This window comes from Zootoca vivipara, chromosome 7, assembly GCF_965207765.1.
Source record: "Zootoca vivipara chromosome 7, rZooViv2.hap1.1, whole genome shotgun sequence".
Classification (NCBI taxonomy): domain Eukaryota; kingdom Metazoa; phylum Chordata; class Lepidosauria; order Squamata; family Lacertidae; genus Zootoca; species Zootoca vivipara.
The window spans coordinates 33493996-33513798 of NC_142590.1; the positions used below are offsets into that span (position 1 = coordinate 33493996).

The window sequence follows — 19803 nt, forward strand, 5'->3', positions numbered from 1 at the left end:
ACCTGCTTCTGTTTGAAACAACATACTCCAGTCACTCCATAAGCCTTTGTTGGGCAGGAACTTGCAAGAAACCTGGAATTTGTATGCTATATCTGGCTTCAGGTCATGTAGATAATATCTTCTACTGTTTATATTTTCAAGCTTGAATGAAAAGGAAAATACAGTGAACATCAAAATAACATAGGAAGCTACTTTGTGCTGAGTATTGGTCTATTCTAGCTCAACTTTCTCTACATCAGCCTAACCTGGTGCCCTCCAGAAATTTTGGGTGACAATTGGCTGGGGTTGATGACTGGTTTTTTTCTTAATTTTTTAAAATATAAACTTTATTGAAATTCCAATCAAAATTATACAAATAAAATACATACAAATAATATAATATATATATAAACAAAACAAAACATACCTATTACGCAAAGTATATAAATTAAAAACCTACTAGTGAATAGCTAAATCATAGCCTAATTCGGATAAATCGTATATTAATATTTATCAAACAGCATAATTTATTTTATCTTCACAAAAACTCTTCCATAAATCGACTTCCACTTGTCATCGTCCCGGGCTGGTAAATTCACATACTTTTGTACTGCTTTCCTTTACTTTCCCTCTTGGGATCTCTACGGAGTATTAAAAATAAATCCAAGTCTTTATTAAGGGGCACTGCTTTTTCAAATAGTCTCCAAATTTCCCCCAATTCTGATTGAATTTCTGATTGCTGCCTCCTCTGATTGAATTTGTCAATTTGGCCAATTGTATATAGCTAATTACTTTTTCCTGCCATTCTCTGATACTGTTTTTCTCAATAACTGGCAATTAGAATTCTCGCTGCTACCACTGCATACAAAAAAAACCTTTTTGTCTTGTTTATTTATATCTTCATTTACCATTCCTAATAAGAAAGACTCCGGGTTTTTTTTTTAATGTTATTTTTTTAAAAAAAAAATCAATTCCTCAAATATTTCGTTCCAAAAGGGTTTTATTTTATCGCAGTGCCACCATGTATGTATAAAGGTCCCCTGACTGTTGCAGGGCACCAGGTTGCCCAAGACTGACTGGCCAGCAGCTCTACAAAGCTTCAGGTAGGAGGTCTTTCCCAGCCTTACCTGGAGATGCCGAGGACTGAACTAGGATAGCTCAGTTGGTTACAGCATGGTGCTGATAATGCCAAGGTTGCAAGCTTGATCCCCGTATGGGACTCCTGTATATTCCTGCATTGCAGGTGGGTGGACTGCTGTGCCACTGAGCGCCAGCCTTCCATAGACACAGAAGGGTTCTTTGCACAGGCATAGAAAGAAACCCCAGCCATCCTGCGGATGCAATTAGTTTATGGTCCAGATATACATCGCAGGGGAGCTGCACTGTTTTCTAAACCAAATGCTAGGCTGATGTTTCCCAAACGTGGGTCTCCAGCTGTTTTTGGACTACAATTCCCATCATCCCTGACCACTGGTCCTGCTAGCTAGGGATGGTGGCAGTTGTAGTCCAAAAACAGCTGGAGACCCAAATTTGGGAAACACTGTGCTAGGGCCAAGCCAGGACCACAAGTACAGTGGTACCTCTGGTTACAGACACCTCTGTAAGATGCTTCAGGTTACAGACTCCGCTAACCCAGAAGTAGTACCTCAGGTTGAGAACTTTACCTCAGGATGAGAACAAAAATTGCGCAGCGGCTGTGCAGTGGCAGCGGGAGGCCCCATTAGCTAAAGTGGTACCTCAGGTTAAGAACGGACCTCTGGAACGAATTAAGTTCTTAACCCGAGGTACCAGTGTACTATATACTAGGTAAAGGTAAAGGGACCCCTGACCATTAGGTCCAGTCGTGACCGACTCTGGGGTTGCGCGCTCATCTCACATTATTGGCCGAGGGAGCCGGCGTATAGCTTCCAGGTCATGTGGCCAGCATGACAAAGCCGCTTCTGGAAAACCAGAGCAGCACATGGAAACGCCGTTTACCTTCCCGCTGTAGCGGTTCCTATTTATCTACTTGCATTTTGACGTGCTTCCGAACTGCTAGGTTGGCAGGACTATATACTATACTATATACTACTAATTGCTGAATGGAATGAATGCTGCATCTCCTTTACCACAAGGCCTCATCCTGTCTCTTCAGAGGTGTGTTCAACTGAGGAGTAATTAACAGTGTTGGTGCCATTAGCACCTCATTAACCCATTAAAGTTGAATGGAACAGCAGGTTGTGAGGTCATTTCTTTCACTGTCACCTGGAGAATCACATGCTTTTTTACCTTATGCTTGGTGGTGCATTTAGGTGATTTTAGACCTTATGATCCTGGTGGAGGCATCTCTTTGCATTGGGGTGGTTGGAATGTGGCACTTCAGACATATAGCTTCTGTCGTCCCTGGCCATTGGCCATGCTAGCTCTGGCTGATGGGAGTTGGAGTCCAAACAAGGTAAGCCACCCCTGCTTTAGATGGTAATGGACTTCACTTCATTTCCTTAAGAGTGTTTTAAGGCAGCCCTTCTGTGTTTAGGGGCCCTCCTCTTCCTTCTGCTAACAGGGGCCCTGGATATCAGCCCAAAGCTCTTCTCTAAATGCACTACTGCTTTTACTATGAGGAACTCTATGAGTGCAAGATTTACATACCGTATTTTTCCATCTATAAGACGACCCCCCTATTGGGGGGGACTCAGATTTAAGAAAATTGGGGTATATGGCCCCGTGTATAAGACGACCCCTAATTTTTGACATTATTTTAAAGGGGGGAAACCTAGTCTTATACACAGAAAAATACGGTATTATCTATAGGCTTACAAAATGGCGAATAAATGTATGGAGGAGCCCAGAGCCCAGAAACTTCTAGGTTCCTTGCTTCTGTTAGTAGAAATCCATTTAGAAGTATGATCTAAGTTGGTAACTGGGTTGTGAGTCTATACAAAGTTGCCTCTTTTGAAACTAGGATGACTGCAGAATCAGAAGTGTGTGCTTTGTGTACACACCAATCATATTTTTCTATGCTGCTTCTTTTTCATCCTTGCAGTGTTCAGGCAAGTATGTATACTCAGGATCATCTATGAGCAGGTTGTCCTGGGAGATATTCCAAGTCTAGAAATTCTGAGATAAATATCCAAAAAATAATTCCGTATAACATGCTCTTAATTCCTTCAGTATGGGTTGCTTAGGTTGGGTATGGAAAGAGGAATTTACATTGCTGTAAATAATTTGTAAACAACCAAGGCGTTTTGCCACATTAGTAATATAAGAATACATTTAGAAAACATTACCATGGTCCAAGAGTTGCTGTTCATTGGTTGGTATCTTAATCTAAAGTGTTGTGCCTCTTGTTGATCTTGCCACGAAATGTTGCAGTTTCTTGCATCAAAACCATCAAATGCCACTGAGAGGTTCACGGGTGCGTGCGGCTTCACTGATTTAGGGTGACCAAAAATACATTTGAATGCGATGAAATAAATGAAAACACAGAGATTAGTACTCTTGAAATTGCCAGTAGCCATACACAGAAAGCTTATACTAGTGATCCTTATTTTTTGAGGAATGAGCTGCAGACCCCTCTGCTGGATTGGGAACTGCTTGTGAAAACATAATGCGTCCAGCAATGTATGCTATTTTATGAGTCCATTCCTGTTGCTGTGCTAGGACCAGCCTGGTCAGCTGTTTTACATGGGGAGCCTTCACCATGTTCATTCAAAGAAGAGGACAGGGTCCAGCTCCTTCCCCCCGCCCAAATAATAATAATAATAATAATAATAATAATAAAATAACAGATGCCCCAGTCAAGTACAAATGACTGACTGGTAAAATGCTGATATGTGCTGGCATGCATTAGCCCCTGTGCATTTTCACCTCCAACTGTTCTTTATTCCCACTGCTATATATCACTATCTAGAAGATAACCTATTATTCTAACTATCTCTCTACTTGGGACAGTTAGGAGTACAGGTGTCTAACAAATCTAAAAGATAAACAGCACCTCTTTTTCTCTTTATGGGTGTCAGATTTTAATGGGAAAAGGCAGGTTTGCCACCATGTGCTTTTTCAAAAACATGCTAAGCAATATGGCCACTACGTGAAGTCCTCACTCTTCACACGACTCATTCATATGGGAACTCTGCAATCACAGCTTTAAAATAAAATAAAATAAAATAAAAGGTGATTCAGTGTTTTGTGTGTGAGTCAGGGCTGATTCATAGTACTGCCGTTCTCACAAGTTGACTACTCAACCGTGGCCCGAGTTTAATACGTCATTCTCTGTATACAGCATTTACTTTCATTTCTGAACAATTGTGTCCTATACCACAGAAGCTGCACACAACCCTCCTATTTCTGATATACTGTGATAGAGTGGGAGCCTGCAAACAATCACCACCATAGGAGCCAACGCCTAGTGGGCAAGATCCTTTTGCACTCCCCTAAAATATATGAGAGGAGCTCAGGTTGCACTGTGGTCTAAACCACAGAGCCTAGGGCTTGCCGATCGGAAGGTCGGTGGTTCAAGTCCCCGCGATAGGGTGAGCTCCCATTGTTCGGTCCCAGCTCCTGCCCACCTAGCAGTTTGAAAGCACGTCAAGTGCAAGTAGATAAATGGGTGCCGCTCTGGTGGGAAGGTAAACAGTGTTTCCGTGCACTGCTCTGGTTCACCAGAGCATGCTGGCCACATGACCCGGAAGCTGTCTGCAGACAAACACCAGCTCCTTCAGCCTATAGAGCGAGATGAGCGCCGCAACCCCAGAGTCGTCCGTGACTGGACCTAATGGTCAGGGGTAACTTTACTTTTAAAATATTTGAGGGGGCCAGGCAACCCCAAAGTTGATGGGCATCAGCATTCAATAGTGTGTGTGTGCTGTGTCTTGTAATTGATTGTGTGGGTGGGGCTTATCCCCCCCAAAAAAATATTTTATTTGGCACCTCTGCCACTGACCAAGTGAATTCTGGCACAGGCTTCTTTTGTTTCATTGGCTTTTTGGCGGGTGAAAGGAAATTGCACCCAAACAAATACTCTCTTGAAAGCCTTTGGAGTGCCAGCTAAATAATATGAATTTAATTGAGGCAAATTCCTGGCATTTACCTATGTCTATTAATGTGAATTGAACTGGTTGGGAAGAAACCTCCCTCAGTCCATTGGTGGCATTGATAACAACTGTATAAGTGGACTCAAAATTCAACTTCACTCTGAGCTCTACTGAGCCATATGAGCTATTTTGATTCCTTTCCTCTTTCCATACTGTTGCTTCATTGGTGGTTCCATTTGTTAGCCTGCAATAGAAAGATAAACCTGGATGAAAATGCCACCCCTTTTCTACCCTAAAAGAATGTTGCTTTGCTGCTGAGGTTAGAATAATTCCACACCCATAAAACATTGTGTGACAGTTAATGGAATACTGCTTAGTGTTATATTATACAGTATACAGTCAATTGACACTTCTGTTTAGCTGCAGATTACATGATCTGAACCCAGAGCTGCTTAGGTCCACGACTTGGGACCATAGCAGATGACACAATTAGCAACCCACAAAGTAGTTCAGAAAGCAGCGAGAAAATCCTAGAAGGAAACAGTACAAAACAATATGTGCAAGTCCATTTGTGAAGGACTAACCCAGATGGTTTCACAAAGAGTCATGTTTCCAGCACAAGTTCAATATGCTGCTGGTGGTGGGACTTTAGGAGGTTACGGTAGCAAGAACTCAGGCAACAGGCAGGTGCAATTGAACAGGAATACAGTAAAAACTGAGACACAAGTGAGACTTACTGTAATGTATAGGTAGTATCAAGGTAGGTATAGTGTCCTTTATCCCAAGTGCAAATGGTACTTCCATCCTTTCCATGCTGAATGCAGAGTATATTTTTGGGCTGGGCTGGATGAACTTAAAAGGAGACAACTTAAGTGGCTTAATATCTGTTAATAGGAATCCTTCCTTTGGCATCTAGGACTTGTATTTATCCATTTATTCTTAATTAAATGGGCCTGTAGATTACATGTATGCAAAGAGTTCATATTTGCTTATTTCATTATTTTTATTAGGAGAAAGTGTAAAATGGGATTGTGCTGCTGACCCAAAGTTCTAAAGCATGATTCAGAGTCCATCAATGAATGAATGATATAAGGGGGGGGGGGGCTGGATATCTAGAGATGATCAGATTTTGCCTGGTACAAAAGTGCTTGTAAAACTCTCTCCCTGCCACAAAAATTTTGCCTTGAGGAAAGTCATGCTGCAGATTATGCATGACAAAAGTAAATTTATTGCAAAAAGAAAAAGTTAGGGAGAGGAATGCCCTGAGTCTGATGCCCTTTTTATGCGAAGAGTTTGGTGCACAATATAATATTACTAAAGAATAAAATAGCTGAAAAAATAATACCCCCCTTTACACAGGTCTGAAAAATATGGAATGACCACCCCAAACTATGTCCCATTGATTTCATTGGGAAAGTACGTAAATCACTGGCTTAAATCTCTTTAATTTAGAATGGGATTTATAAATGCTTGACTTCTAGCTGGATTGTGCTGCTGGGCGCAATCCAGGGATGTCTCTGTGTAAAGCCCCACTGGGTTTTAAAAAAAGAAGTATATGGAAAAAATAATACCTCATGTTTCTATGACACAACGTTCCATTCCTCAGTAAATGAAAGCTCTTGACCGAAAGGCACCAGAGTCTCTTGATTTTGCCATCCCTGCTGCCATTTTGCCATCCCTGTTATATACATATATTTGTTTGCACACACACATATTGTCTGTGAGCACCGGCAAAACACTTACAGACAAAAGCACCTCCTTACTTCCAACATTGACGTAAATTCCACATACGAGCACTCCTTTTGGTTTCTGCGGAGAACTCCATTGGCATTTGAACGTCTGCTCCCCAAATGTGTGCTGTGAACTGTGAGCACTGACCCAAGAGCCAGAGCTGCTGTTTACTGCCGTGTGGTTGCGTAAAATAGTTATTGTACGTTTGTTCTGCAAATTGCTAGATGATCCACTGTTGTTTATCCAGCAGGACAGAATCACAGTTGATCCATTGGACACGACTGTGCTACTAGCATTCATGCCTCCCCTGTAATGCAGGAAACAAACATGTTGTGTGCTGCAATAATTTGTTGGAAACTTAATCAGCTTCGGATACCGCAATGGAAAATTGCTTCACCTACTGCCTTTATATGGTAAGAGAAATGTGTTCTAAATCAGGGTGTCTGGAGCAACCATCCTGATGCTGACAGCTGTTACCCCCCAATGAAAGGATATTTTTGTCACCATGTACTGCTAAACTTTAGAATTAGGGTTTAAACCTGCCAGTCCAGCATGCTGTGATTGGGAAGAAAACTCCCTCTCTCAGATGACTGATCAGGTGCAGAATGGTGGGATCGATTTCATCCTCGTCACAGGGAATCCCCAGCACCCACACTTAACTTTGTTCTGCGCTTTCTAGACACAGGTCTGGGCTTTCCAGGTCCTCTTCTCTAGCCTTTTACATAACTAATTGCACACCCCCAACCCTGTGCTAAAAGCATGCCTGCTGCTTTTGCTTCCATCATTGTTTAGATTCAGGCACACGATCAGAAAAACCCCACCTACAGGTGTCTTTTTCCCTTGCAATGAACTCCTGTGTCACTCGGCCAGATTCCATGGTGTTTGGAGGGCGGCTGAGCCTTGTGAAGAAGGGAGATTAAGGGGAAATGATCCCTTCTACAACTACCGTATTTTTCCGTGTATTAGACAAGGTTTTTTGACTCAAAAACCATGTCAAAAACGGGGGTTGTCCAATACATGGATAGTGGCATTGGGGGGGGGGGAGAAGCGGTGCGCCCGCCAGCCAGCCGGTTGGTGGGAGCGCAACTTCCTCCGATGCCGCTGTGCGTGGGAAACGATCTTTAGGGGGTGTTTCCTGCCTGCAGCTGGGGGGGGGGGGAGAAGCTCAACAACTTTGGGCCATCTCCCCTCATTTTCTTAAAATTGAGTCCCCCAAAATAGGGCGGTTCCTTATACACGGGGGCGTCTTATAGACGGAAAAATACGGTATGTGCCTGGCAGGCCTGACATTATTTAATTATAACACAGGGAGCAAGTGAATTCTTTCAGTGTATATACAGAAATAATACAGTTGGTGCTCATTTTAGTTTGAACAGTTATATTTTCCAGTGATTTGATCCTAATGAATTAATTTAGGGCTTGTCCATTAATTTTTCAGCTTGCCCTGTGCTTTCTAGGTAGGGGGGTCTGAGCAGTTTTCTGTTTGCATTGCCCCTTCACCCAGGAAAACTTGCTCTTTAGCACTGAATCGGAGCAAATGTCAATGCATGGAAAACCCGACTGACATTTGCTCTGATTCAGCGGTAAAGAGTGGGTTTTCCTGTGGGAAAGCTGTGTAGGGTTGCTATACATCCTCCTTTTCCAGGACTAAGTCCTCTTTTTCAGAGTTAAATTTCTGTCTGGGTAGATTTTTTGAATTTGCCAAAATGTCCGAGGAGTTTCCTTTGGTACCGAATTTTCCTGCTTCACTCTGGTGACCACCAATGTCACTCCCATGCGCACCCCACCATGGCATGGCCCTGCTCCCGCATCCCCTACCCCCTGCCCCAGTCGCTGGCAAATGTGTCCTCTTTTTTTCTTCTTCAAAATATGGCAACCCTAGCTGTGGGACAAATGGAAGTTTGGATGAGCCCCTACATGCGATCAAAAGCAACAAATGAGCCGTCTTATTGTAGACTTCTCAATAAACTGTAAGGTATATATGGCCATAGGGCAGATTCCTACACTCTCACACACAACTGAAAATGGCTGGAAACAATTACGGAAAATGAAATAATCATATCCCTTAAGGCTTAAGTAGTTCCTTTGTCAATATCAATGCAGGTTCTTTAGAGATAATTCAGCCTGTCTGTTTATCTGCAATTACAATTGCTGCAGCAATAGGCCCCACAGTCAATATGCAGTTCCTAGTAGGTAAATCTATGTATCGGTGCTGAAGAGTGATATACAATTAGGAATTCTGATGAGTGGTTCTTAACAATGTTTTAGCCTAATACATAAACAGAATATTTGTTAGAGAGCGAGAGAGAGCAATGCTACTCAACTGTTTTTCGATGCAAGTATTTGAGCTCCCAAAATGTACTCCTAGATTGAAAAAAGGAAAGGAAAATGTGATGCTTTCTGATAGAACAGTTCAAATAAAAGGAAGAGTTTTCCCCAGAACATACAGTTCCCCCAAATGAGGAAGGTTTCTTAACAGATGGAAACTCACTTGGCAAAGACAGTGTGGCAGGCCTAGTCCCCAAAGGATCCCGCGACTGGGATTTAGTGGCAGCCTGATAAAAGGTTGGTTGGGGACAGTATGCATTTGAATACCAGTGTCTGGAACATAGCTGTCAAGTTCTCCCTTTTTTTAAAGGAAATTCCCTTATGCTGAATAGGCTTCCTCGCGAGAAAAGGGAAAACTTGACAGCTATGGTCTGGAAACTGCAGGAGGCGAGAAGGCTCAGGACTCGCTCGCGGGCTTTCCATAGGTGTCTAGTTGACCACTGGGAAAACAAGATGGTGGACTAACTGGGCCACTGGCCTGATCTAGCAGGCACTCCTTATGTTGTTATGCTCATCACTCCCAACTGGGGGTGGTACTATGCATCGTGGCGATAGCAGGCCATGTTATTTGCATTCATAAGGATCTAGGCTTAACCTCTGAAACCTTCAAGATAGCACGTGATGAGAGAGACCTCTGCCTAAAGCCGTTGGGACTTGCAGTAGATCAGAGTAGACTGTACTGAGCCAAAGGGAGCCAATTGTCTTACTTGGTAGGAGCATCTTCATGAGAAGATTCTCAGGTTTGCGCCTGCTACGCACAAAACACTTCCAGGTTTAGGAATCCTACTGAGGGTGTTTGGACCAAGGACCCCCCCCCAACCCCAAACAGTGAAGCCACTATAAATACTTACCTATTCCCATGTGTACTAAAAGCCAAACCGTTAAGGGACCATGTGCCGTGAAGAACATCTTGATGCATGAGTTTTTGCTGGGGTTTGCTTGCCCTGTTTTAAAACAAACAAATAAATCTCTCTGGTGAGGGGGGGGGGGAATAACCCTTTAGCTACTCATCAAAGGTAATGGGGTTGAGGGATCTTTTCTACTTCTCAGAACAGTAAGGCAGAACACCACCACCACATCCCAAGCTCCTGGGACTTTTCAATGCAATGTTGAGCAGCTGGATTTTTACAAGAAACAACAGACAGTTACAATAAAACATGAAGCTCATTCTAGGAGCAGGGCCCAATTTTAGGGATTCCCCAGCTCTTTGTATTTTATTTTATTTGCCTTTCATGAGCAATATTTCTCGGGTTTCTTTTCTGGTTCATGACCAAATGCTTCTTCTTCTCTGTCTCTTCTGGAAGCACAAGTGCTTAAACAAAAACTGAGAAACAGAATCATACCAAAGGTCATAGCAGCCTTTGGTTTGCATCAACTCAGATAAACATACTACTGCTGATTTTTTTCAAAATGTGCTGCTCATAGTGTTAGAGTTGACAGGTCCTCTCTGAAAAGAGGGTGCCTGCGTCAGGGCAATGGGCAGCCTTCCTTCTATCAAGAACCACATTGCTGGTGGTGGGCAGACCCAGAGATGAAGATGTTTTGGATTAACTAATCCAGGATATAGACTGTCCTGCTTCCATTTTCACCATGGCTACCACAGATAACCCCCTAATCCCATGTGATAAACCCCACTGGGTTTAATGGGGTTACTGTCTAATGATATTTACCGATTAATTTTGTACACAAGACCAGCTACAGCTACTGTTCTGGAAAGCAAATGAAAGTAATTACTTTCTGACTTTAGTGTGACACACACACAACTGGATCCTCCTAATTTGTTGTCAGTTAGTTGGGTGGGAAATCTTTCCCTAAGGAAGTGCCAGTGCTGCATTAGATGCGGTTGCTGTAGTTTACTCACTTGTGGTCTATATTCAAATATGGTGGAACCATTGAAATGATTGCCATCCCTTGCCTGCCAAGGGGCAAAAGTGGGGTTTTGTTTGCCTCCGTAGGTTTATGAGGTGGAAGAGCAAGAATAGTGGAGACAGGTTAGGACTGTGAAGGGTTGTTAAATAGCAGCAATCCCATTCTATTTTGTTTGCTGTGCTGAAATAACTTAGATTGCACATTACAAGAAAAGGTACAATAGACATGAATTGATCTTTGAATCTTTCAGAGGAATTGCAAGTGCAAATGAATCCAATTGGAATCATATGTATACTGTATTTAATTGGGGAGTATGGTCAGCAGAATTCTGTACTGTCACGGTGGCCGGAGTGGGCTACTTCAGAGTAACGACTCTACACAGCTCTGCATTTTATCTTTTTATTGGTGCTGCGTATTTACAGTGTTAACGGCAGTGCTATTTACAAAGACACATCTGCTCAGCTTGAATCAGAACCTCCAAGTGGCTTTTGGTGCGTCTTGCGCCAGCATAACAACTTGGGGAGACCCATCCTCTTCCCCCGACGCTTTCTGCGCAATTCCGGAGTTGGGGGGATGGGTCTGCCCCCCTTCCTTCCCCCTTCCTGTCCCACCTGGGACGATGGCTCCTCTACCCTGCCAGAGCCTTGGACACAACTTCCTGTTTCCCCACTTGAGCTGGAGCTTTCCCTCTTTTCAGCCTCGCTCTGGGCTGGGCTGGAACTCAGGAGGGGAGGGACTTCACGATAGCCCTTGTCCCTCACATGTACGAACAGAAAAGTTCCTCCACAGTTGTTTTTGTCTGCAAAATTACTTCTGCTTTCATATGCTTTGTGCCATAGGTAATATAACTGGCAATAAGAATGTAACAACTTAACTAGTAATGTTGAACTAGAACAGGTGTTCATTATCTATACCTTCTGGGAAAAAATGAATACATTTTTCTTTCGAAAAACACTTTTAGCTGGATGAAAATGTCTGTGCCTTTAGGTGTTCATTTTGTTTCTAAATCTATCTTTAGTTATTATTTTTGGTACTATTGTTTTAATGATTCAAAGCTGTTTTTATGGTACGTTTGTAAATGAGTCACATTTAGAAGGCAGTTCAAAAAATTAATAAATAATAATGATGATAACGGCAACAAATTGGATTTTCGTATTTATTATCATCATCATTTGCACAGGTCTCTTTTTGACAGTGAAAGTGTGAATGTATAATTGACCTGAATCAACAAGAAGGAAAATTCAGTCAGCCCACATGGATCTAAAGCTAAATGTGTGCCATTAATGTTTTCAGACAATGAGCTATTGAACATAGGGGTGGGAACATTTGGCCCTCCAGAAGTTGTTGGGCTACAGCAGGCATCCCCAAACTTCGGCCCTCCAGATGTTTTGGACTACAATTCCCATCATCCCTGACCACTGGTCCTCTTAGCTAGGGATCATGGGAGTTGTAGGCCAAAACATCTGGAGGGCCAAAGTTTGGGGGTGCCTGGGCTACAGTTTGCATCAGCCCCAGCCAGTATGGCCAATGACGAAGGATGATAGTGGTAGTTCAGCAACATCTGGAGAACCAATGGTTCCCCATACTATTTTGTGTTACAATATAAAAATTGTGAAAAGGAAAATATAAGTATAAAGTGACCATTTAGAAAAGAATATATTAAGAATTGGCTTATCAAAAAACCTTACTCTGTGACTGGAAGAAGCTTTAAATGGCACTTCTGGCTACACTGCAGTGTGTTCCTTTTTATGTACGGTAACCATACACCACCTGTTGTTTTCAGTTATGCTGGCATTCTGGGCATGATAGTTTCTCCAAGATTTTAAATTGGTATGACAAGAGAGTCAACACCGCTCACTTTGCGTGTCTGTGTGTACAATATCAGCTTCACCCTCCCCCACATCTGCTCAAATTTAACAGATTTCTGTTAACGTTTCAGAATTACAAGGCCCAGCTAGAGAGAAAGGAAAATAGCTTGTGTGCCAAGAACAAAGGTGGTTTAATTATATCACCTTTGAATTTCCTTAAACAATTCTCTGCCTCTAAGCCATCTCATGTGGGTGACAATACAGTCACTGAGTACAGCTGGCATTGAACATTTGACTGCTGTTTTGAGGGGAAGGGAGGCAGGAGCAACCAAATAGGGCAGGGCTTTTTTCAGCCGGAACTCGCCGGAACTCAGTTCCAGCATCTCTCAAGTGGGTGCCATTGCCATTCTAAGAGAACAAGGGAGGCGTTCATGGTGAGTTCTGGCAACTCTTTTTCTAGAAAAATAGCACTGAAATGGAGGGTATTTTGCCAACAAAAGTATTCTGCAATAGCAGTACTTCAATAATGTACTATATTTTATATTTCCACATCCTCCAACATTTCCCAAATGAAGATAAGGATGGCCTTGTATTCTCCTTTGTGCTTCCACAGCAAATATTACTGCCCCTGCCACTATAACACATTGCTGTCTACAACAGCACAAAACTATCACCTTCGTGGGATTACTACCGACTGCTTCCAGCTCCACAGTCACTGTAGAAAATCGTTGTTTGTAGGAAATTTGGACCTTCTTTTTGAGCCTTTTCTTTCACCATCAGGAAGGAATATAAGTTTCTTCACTAAATCTTGTTCCCACAGTCTCTTTGGAAGATGGTGTGTGGCTATCTGGCTTGTTCAGGTTGATACGTCATGTAACAAGGCAAACCAGATGAATCGCTTTTCTTTTCAGTTTCTTTTACTGTCAAGCACTCAGAAATGGATGAGTGATCAGTCCAGGCCATTTACAAGAAAGAAGTGTGATTCCTTTTTACAAGAACTGTTTTTAATGTAGGCAGTTTGTTGAGGGAGAGCAGGGTGTGAAGCAAATACCTCACAGGTTTAAGTCGGAAAATATCAAATGCAGTCCTCATCCTCTTTGGAATTCCTCCATTGGGGACCAATTCATGGATTTCTGTCTTTAGAATCATATGTCTCTTCGCCTGAAACCATATATCCAGAAACCTACTGGGTACCATACTGTCTCCAAGTCGACCAATGCCATGAGAACATAGGAAGCTGCCTTAAAGTGTGTCAGACCATGGCTCCATTTACTTCAGTACTGCCTACATCAGGGATGTCCAACCAGTAGATTGTGATCTACCGGTCGATCCCCGGCTGATCCTGGTAGATCGCAGGATTCTTATCATATACAAAAAGTTACGGGGGAGAAGCTAAAAACCTCTGTGCAATCCTCCCCAAAAAAGCTCAACAACCGGAAGCTGCTGTCCAGGGTTTCAGGAAAGCACTTTTCCAAGCCCTACTTGGAGACCCCAGAACCTTGAACTTTCTGCATGCAAGGCAGATGTTGCCCCACTGGGCCATGGTCCTTTCCTCATGTAAAAATTAGAGGGGAGTGGGGATGGGAAAGTGAGAAACCAGTTGTGGGGCAATATAATGCGGCAGCTTTATAAAGCTGCTCTGATCTTCAAATATATCTACGCATAGACTCTTCCCCTCTCTCTTCACACCCACTAAACAATATAGAAGCCTAAAAATAAAGAAAAAGTACTCTTCACAAATGGGATTATTATGGAAAGAAAAATTGTGGGAGCAACAACCATTATTTGCAAGTGCCAGGAATACTAATTTCATCAATAGGAGAATTAAACAAGGAAGTGGGCATACAAATGATTTTTAAAATTGTGACATTTGTGATAAATTGGGGAAGAGTTGAGAACAAAGAAGATATGCTGTGGGGTTTTCAAGTGCCTAAATCCTTCGTAAAGGGATCAGTGAAATTGAAGCATTCCTTTTCAGAGCTATATATTTCCTAAAATGGAACCTGCTTGGTAATCTTCCACATTCCCCAATCTTGGACTACGTCTTACACACAAACACACACAAGTGATATTCTGATTTGTATAGCAGCTTTAATGTTCTAGTCTTCACTTTGAAATCCCTCCATCACTTTGTCCTGCTGACCATCTCTCATCCCCTGCTTCTTGCTGCAGCCATGCTTTGCACAGCAAGCTCATCTCCCTTTTCCCCCTCTCTCTTTCAGCTGTGTCCTTTGCCATGAAGCACCTGACTAGAGCAGCTTCCCCATCATTGTCAGGGACTTTTCCATGGATTTATTATTAATTTTGCAGTGTTACACAGCTACGGGAAGACTAGGTGGATGCTTTTTGGATAGCGTTTATGCTATAATAATGAGCTCCTCTCTGCCCTATGCCTGCACCACTTAGGGACCCTTTAAAAAGATTTATTTAAGACAAAATTAATGGAGGCTCAGCACCTCCATCTCCCCCAAAATCATTTGTGAAATGGCAAACACCAGCAAATCTCCTGTCACATCACTTTTTATTTAAAAAATAATGCATTATTTGTAGGCTCTGCATTTCATCTATTTTTTTTGGGGGGGATATATATATATATATCCTGTTTCCCCTTTTTTAATACGTAGTCATAAAGTAAGCCACGGCAGGGTTTTTAAGCATTTGAGAAATATAAGACATACCCCGAAAATAAGCCATACTTCCGCGCCGCGGAAACCAACCCCCACAGGCACCTCCACTCACAGGGTCACTCCATGCGGCCGGCACTGCAGGAGAGCGATTAGCTGTGAAGCGGCGCTCCAAAAGCTCCCGCTTAACAGCTGAACGCACTCCCGCCTTGCTGGCTGCATCCCTGCACTCCGCCTTCTCATCCACCGCCGTCCCTGCTGCTTCCATGCTTGCCACCACCGCTGGGCTCACTGCTTCTTCCTTGCCTGGCCTGGCCCGGCCAAGGAGCTTGGAGCGCCCTGCAGCTAGCGGCCTCTGTCTGGCCCGGCCAAGGATGCCTGCCGCCCCACCACGGGTGGCTGATGCAGCGCCGAGCACTCAAGAGAGCCCAGCAGCGCCCTGATCCGTAAACCGTACCGGTAGTAATAAAAAAAAAGACATCCCACTGAAAGTAAGCCATCCTGTGTTTTTTTTGAGGAAAAAAAGTTATAAGATGGTGTCTTAAAAAAGGGAAAACACTGTATACACCATTTAGAGATTTTTGAAACATGAATCCACTGCAACAAGATTTAACCTGGCTTATCCATTTGGTGTGATTGGTTTATTGTACTGGCTCAAGACTTGCTTAATTAAAAAATAAAATAAAAAATCGTTTGGGGAAAGCTTTTGGAAAGGGCCTCTATTCCCTCCTACAAGTTCTCCTTTAAGAGAGCTGCTTCCACACAAGGCATGAAGTGGAGCGTTTCCATGCCTTGTTCACCTGTTTGACTCTTTGGCAAGGCATTTCCTCCACTGTTATAAGGCTGCTGACCTCATCTCCACCGCTCATGTACATGCCTCTGACTCCTCCACTCCTCCACTTTTTTCTTTAGCAAAAGTTTTGATACACCAGGAGCTGTAGGATTTCTGTGGGCACTGCCCATGCCCAGCTGGGACCTTACCTGCACTATGTTCAAGAAGGGCTGTGAACCCATACCCAATGACCTAAGAGTAAGCTCTGTGAACCAAATAGGACGTTCTATTTTAAAACCATAGATCTTCCTATGGAATCAGAGGGAACAATTTGGCTTCTTTCTGCTTTAAAAAGATGAGGGGGAGTAAGCCACAATACTTTTGCCCAGCAAGGAGGCTTTTGTCCCTGATTTCTCCTCAGGTGCCAAGCAAATACGAGCTCCTTCTTCCCCTTCCTTTTCAGTTATATATCCAATGCTTTTTTCCCCTTAAAAATGTTTAGAGGTACTCTCATTTCAACTCAAGAAAATCACCATTTTATAGTTCAAACCAGGAAAAATAAATACAGTAAATGGACAAAAGTACAAAGATTCACAAAATGTTTAGGGGTATGCGTACCACTGCGTCCCCCCCAGAAAAAAAACCACCACTGTTTATATCTCTTATCTGCATCTATGCGGCAACTCACCCCAGTTCACTGCAGATGTAATTTCAAGTTCCTCTTCCCATCAGCACCTCATGGGCTGGCCACAGAGAAGCTGCTTAGAGCAAGCGTCGCTCTGTGTGTGTGTGTGTGTGTAAGCAACAAAGTTCCTGCCCGCCCATACTTGCTTCCTCACTCACCACCTGACAATTCTGTTTCTAGTCAGTAAGGTGCCATGTACAGCCACATTTCAAGGATTGAGCCTCACTCAGCCCCAGCTGGCTATTTCCCCCCATTCAGGTTTCTCTGTCGGTTGGATAAAAATTAAAACTCTGGCTTCTTTTATCCTGTCATGGCACTTTCTCTCCCCCTCCTACCTCTTGAGTGGTCGCTGTTCTAGTATATTTCGTAAACCAACTTTAATAATGGAAGTGTTGAGTAATTCCTTTTTAGGAGAGGAGAGGTTATAAACCAACTTGATAGTGAGGTTTTAAATCATTTGTTAAAAAGGGCGGAGCAAGTCAGTGCTGCAATTAGCATTGCACTAGTTTCTTCTCATTGGAACTGCAGATCTGTGATGTGAATTCCTGCTATTCAGGAAGTTCCTTCGTGGTGCCTCTGTCTTCCATTTGGGATGGAATCAAAGAAAGATAGAACTGCAGAGTTGGAAAGGAGTGTGCGGGTCCCCTGCAATGCAGGAATATTTTGCCTAATGGGAGGATCGAACCCTACATTAGCAAGATCGGTTAAACCACTGAGCCTAGGGCTTGCTGATCAGAAGGTCGGCGGTTCGAATCCCTGTGATGGGGTGAGCTCCCGTTGCTTGATCCCAGCTCCTGCCAGCCATGCAGTTCGAAAGCACGTCGAAATGCAAGTAGATAAATAGGAACCGCTACAGCGGGAAGGTAAACGGCGTTTCCATGTGCTGCTCTGGTTTGCCAGAAGCGGCTTTGTCATGCTGGCCACATGACCTGGAAGCTATACGCCGGCTCCCTCGGCCAATAATGCGAGATGAGCGCGCAACCCCAGAGTCGGTCACGACTGGACCTAATGGTCAGGGGTCCCTTTACCTTTTAGTTTCTTCTCATTGGAACTGCAGATCTGTGATGTGAATTCCTGCTATTCAGGAAGTTCCTTTGTGGTGCCTCTGTCTTCCATTTGGGATGGAATCAAAGAAAGATAGAACTGCAGAGTTGGAAAGGAGCGTGCGGGTCCCCTGCAATGCAGGAATATTTTGCCTAATGGGAGGATCGAACCCTACATTAGCAATATCGTGATTATTTCCCGTTTCATTGGTTAAAAACAACCAAAAACAACACACGTTCCCAAGTTTTGTTTGGGAACTACTAACACAACTCAGAATCCATACTCTGAAATCCATACATTTCAGGTCACATTCTCGCAATTGTTTGAACAAACATGTTAATATTTCAGAGACCATAAACCTATTTTGTGTGTGTTTGTGTGTCTAATGGCAATTTACCCTCTCCATCCTTTTCAAAACATATGTCATTGGGTATTTTCTCAACTACAGTTCCAATTGTTTTTTTTTTTTTAGTAAATTTTAGTAAATCAGGTCCAGAAAGATGACTCTGGGCTCTTTCAGACTTGCCCTTGCCCCGGGGAAACCCGATCTTCCTTGCTGAATTGGAGCAAACATCAATCGGGTTTTCTTAGGGCTGACATTTGTTCTTATTTATCGCTAGAGTGGGTTTTCCTGAGGAAAGCAGCAGGGCAAGGGCAAATCCAGGCATGCTTAGAAAGCCCTGGTCTGAATGGTTTCCCACTTGTCTTTGTGCTTTCTAGGCACAGGTCAAATGCAAGTCTGAATTAGCCCTCCATCTTTTACTAAGTGGGATTGGAAAAAGTCCACTTTTATTCCATTTGTAACTACTGAAGTTGTGTGAACAAAGGAATTTTAGAATCCGAGTACAACATAGTGACAAAGAAAATAAGAGGCATAGACCGTGGGTGGAAGAGATGGTTAGGGGACACGGAAAAACTGAAGGAGTTGGGTATGTTTAGCGTGGAGAAGATACGAGCGATATATGAAATGACCGCTGTCTTCAAAGGCTAGAAATATTGGAGCCGATTTGCTTTTTTTCTGCTTCAGAGGGTAAGACCTGAACCAACAGGATCAAATGACAAGAAAGGGGATTTTGGCCAAAAAGGGATTTTGGCCAACAAGGAGAACACCACAAGCTGCTCAACAGTGGGGAAGACTGTTGCAGAAAATGGTGGGTTTTCCTTCATTGCAGGATTTTAAACCAAGGTTTAAGGATGGCCAACTGATTCAGGCATACTGTAGCATTGCCTCTTACAATGTAGTTTTAGAAAAAGGTGTTTTACAAAACTTTTGTAAAATTTCATCATATACTTTGAAAGCATTTTCCAGAAAAACCAGGTGTTGGGCTGATTAACATTTGATGTACTTTTGATTGTATTTGTGGGAGCTGGGGTTTTGGTTTGTTCTTGTTTTCTTTTCTTTTCTTTTCTTTTTTTTAAAATATTTTTTATTGGATTTTAGCAAGAAATACAGAAAAAAAGAAAAAGCATACAAAACCACTTTGTCCATTCGTATTTCCCAAAATTCTTCACATCTTGTTTTCATTGTGTATTTTGTGTTCTTCCTTTGTATTTTTATGTTGTGATCTTTGGATGAAGGGTGGCATACACATTTAATAAACAGTAATAGTAAACTTTGATGTACCACTTAGCTTCACAAGGAGATACATGTTGAAAGAAAAAGCAAGAGAAAGAGGGAGAACGAAAACAAACTCCAATCTACTACTAACTTTTATAAAGATGTTTGTAAATGTATCCAACCTTCTCTTTTCAATATATTAAAACATATACTGGAGCATATATGGGGCAGAGGGAATCAGCAGCACAAGCAATTTATTTCTCTGTACAGCATATAACTTACTATCTACAAAGGATACAATTTTAATATCCATTTCCAAACCATCACTGCTATTAACCTCAAGCTAGCAAAATCAGCAAAAACTGACTGAGAATCTGAGACTGCAGGAGTCAC

At 42.7% G+C, this 19803-nt stretch overlaps 1 protein-coding gene across 2 annotated transcripts in view; it reads right to left on the reverse strand.

The window, feature by feature from the left end:
* The window catches only part of IL12RB2 (interleukin 12 receptor subunit beta 2), a 39618-nt gene extending 20086 nt beyond the window's left edge, over nt 1-19532 (reverse strand). Inside the window, exons 1-8 of one of the 2 annotated variants that reach the window (XM_088673924.1) lie at nt 16812-19532; nt 9902-9994; nt 9047-9086; nt 6755-7029; nt 5729-5843; nt 5048-5235; nt 3246-3388; nt 3-141 (exon numbers count right to left, since the gene is read on the reverse strand). In XM_088673924.1, coding sequence (XP_088530050.1) covers nt 3-141; nt 3246-3388; nt 5048-5235; nt 5729-5843; nt 6755-7029; nt 9047-9086; nt 9902-9959 — 958 coding nt within the window. In that variant the 5' untranslated portion in view covers nt 9960-9994; nt 16812-19532. Of the gene's footprint in view, nt 1-2; nt 142-3245; nt 3389-5047; nt 5236-5728; nt 5844-6754; nt 7030-9046; nt 9087-9901; nt 12056-16811 lie in introns of those variants that run through there. The other variant, XM_088673925.1, reaches the window with a different exon arrangement.
* Nucleotides 19533-19803: the final 271 nt, after the last annotated feature.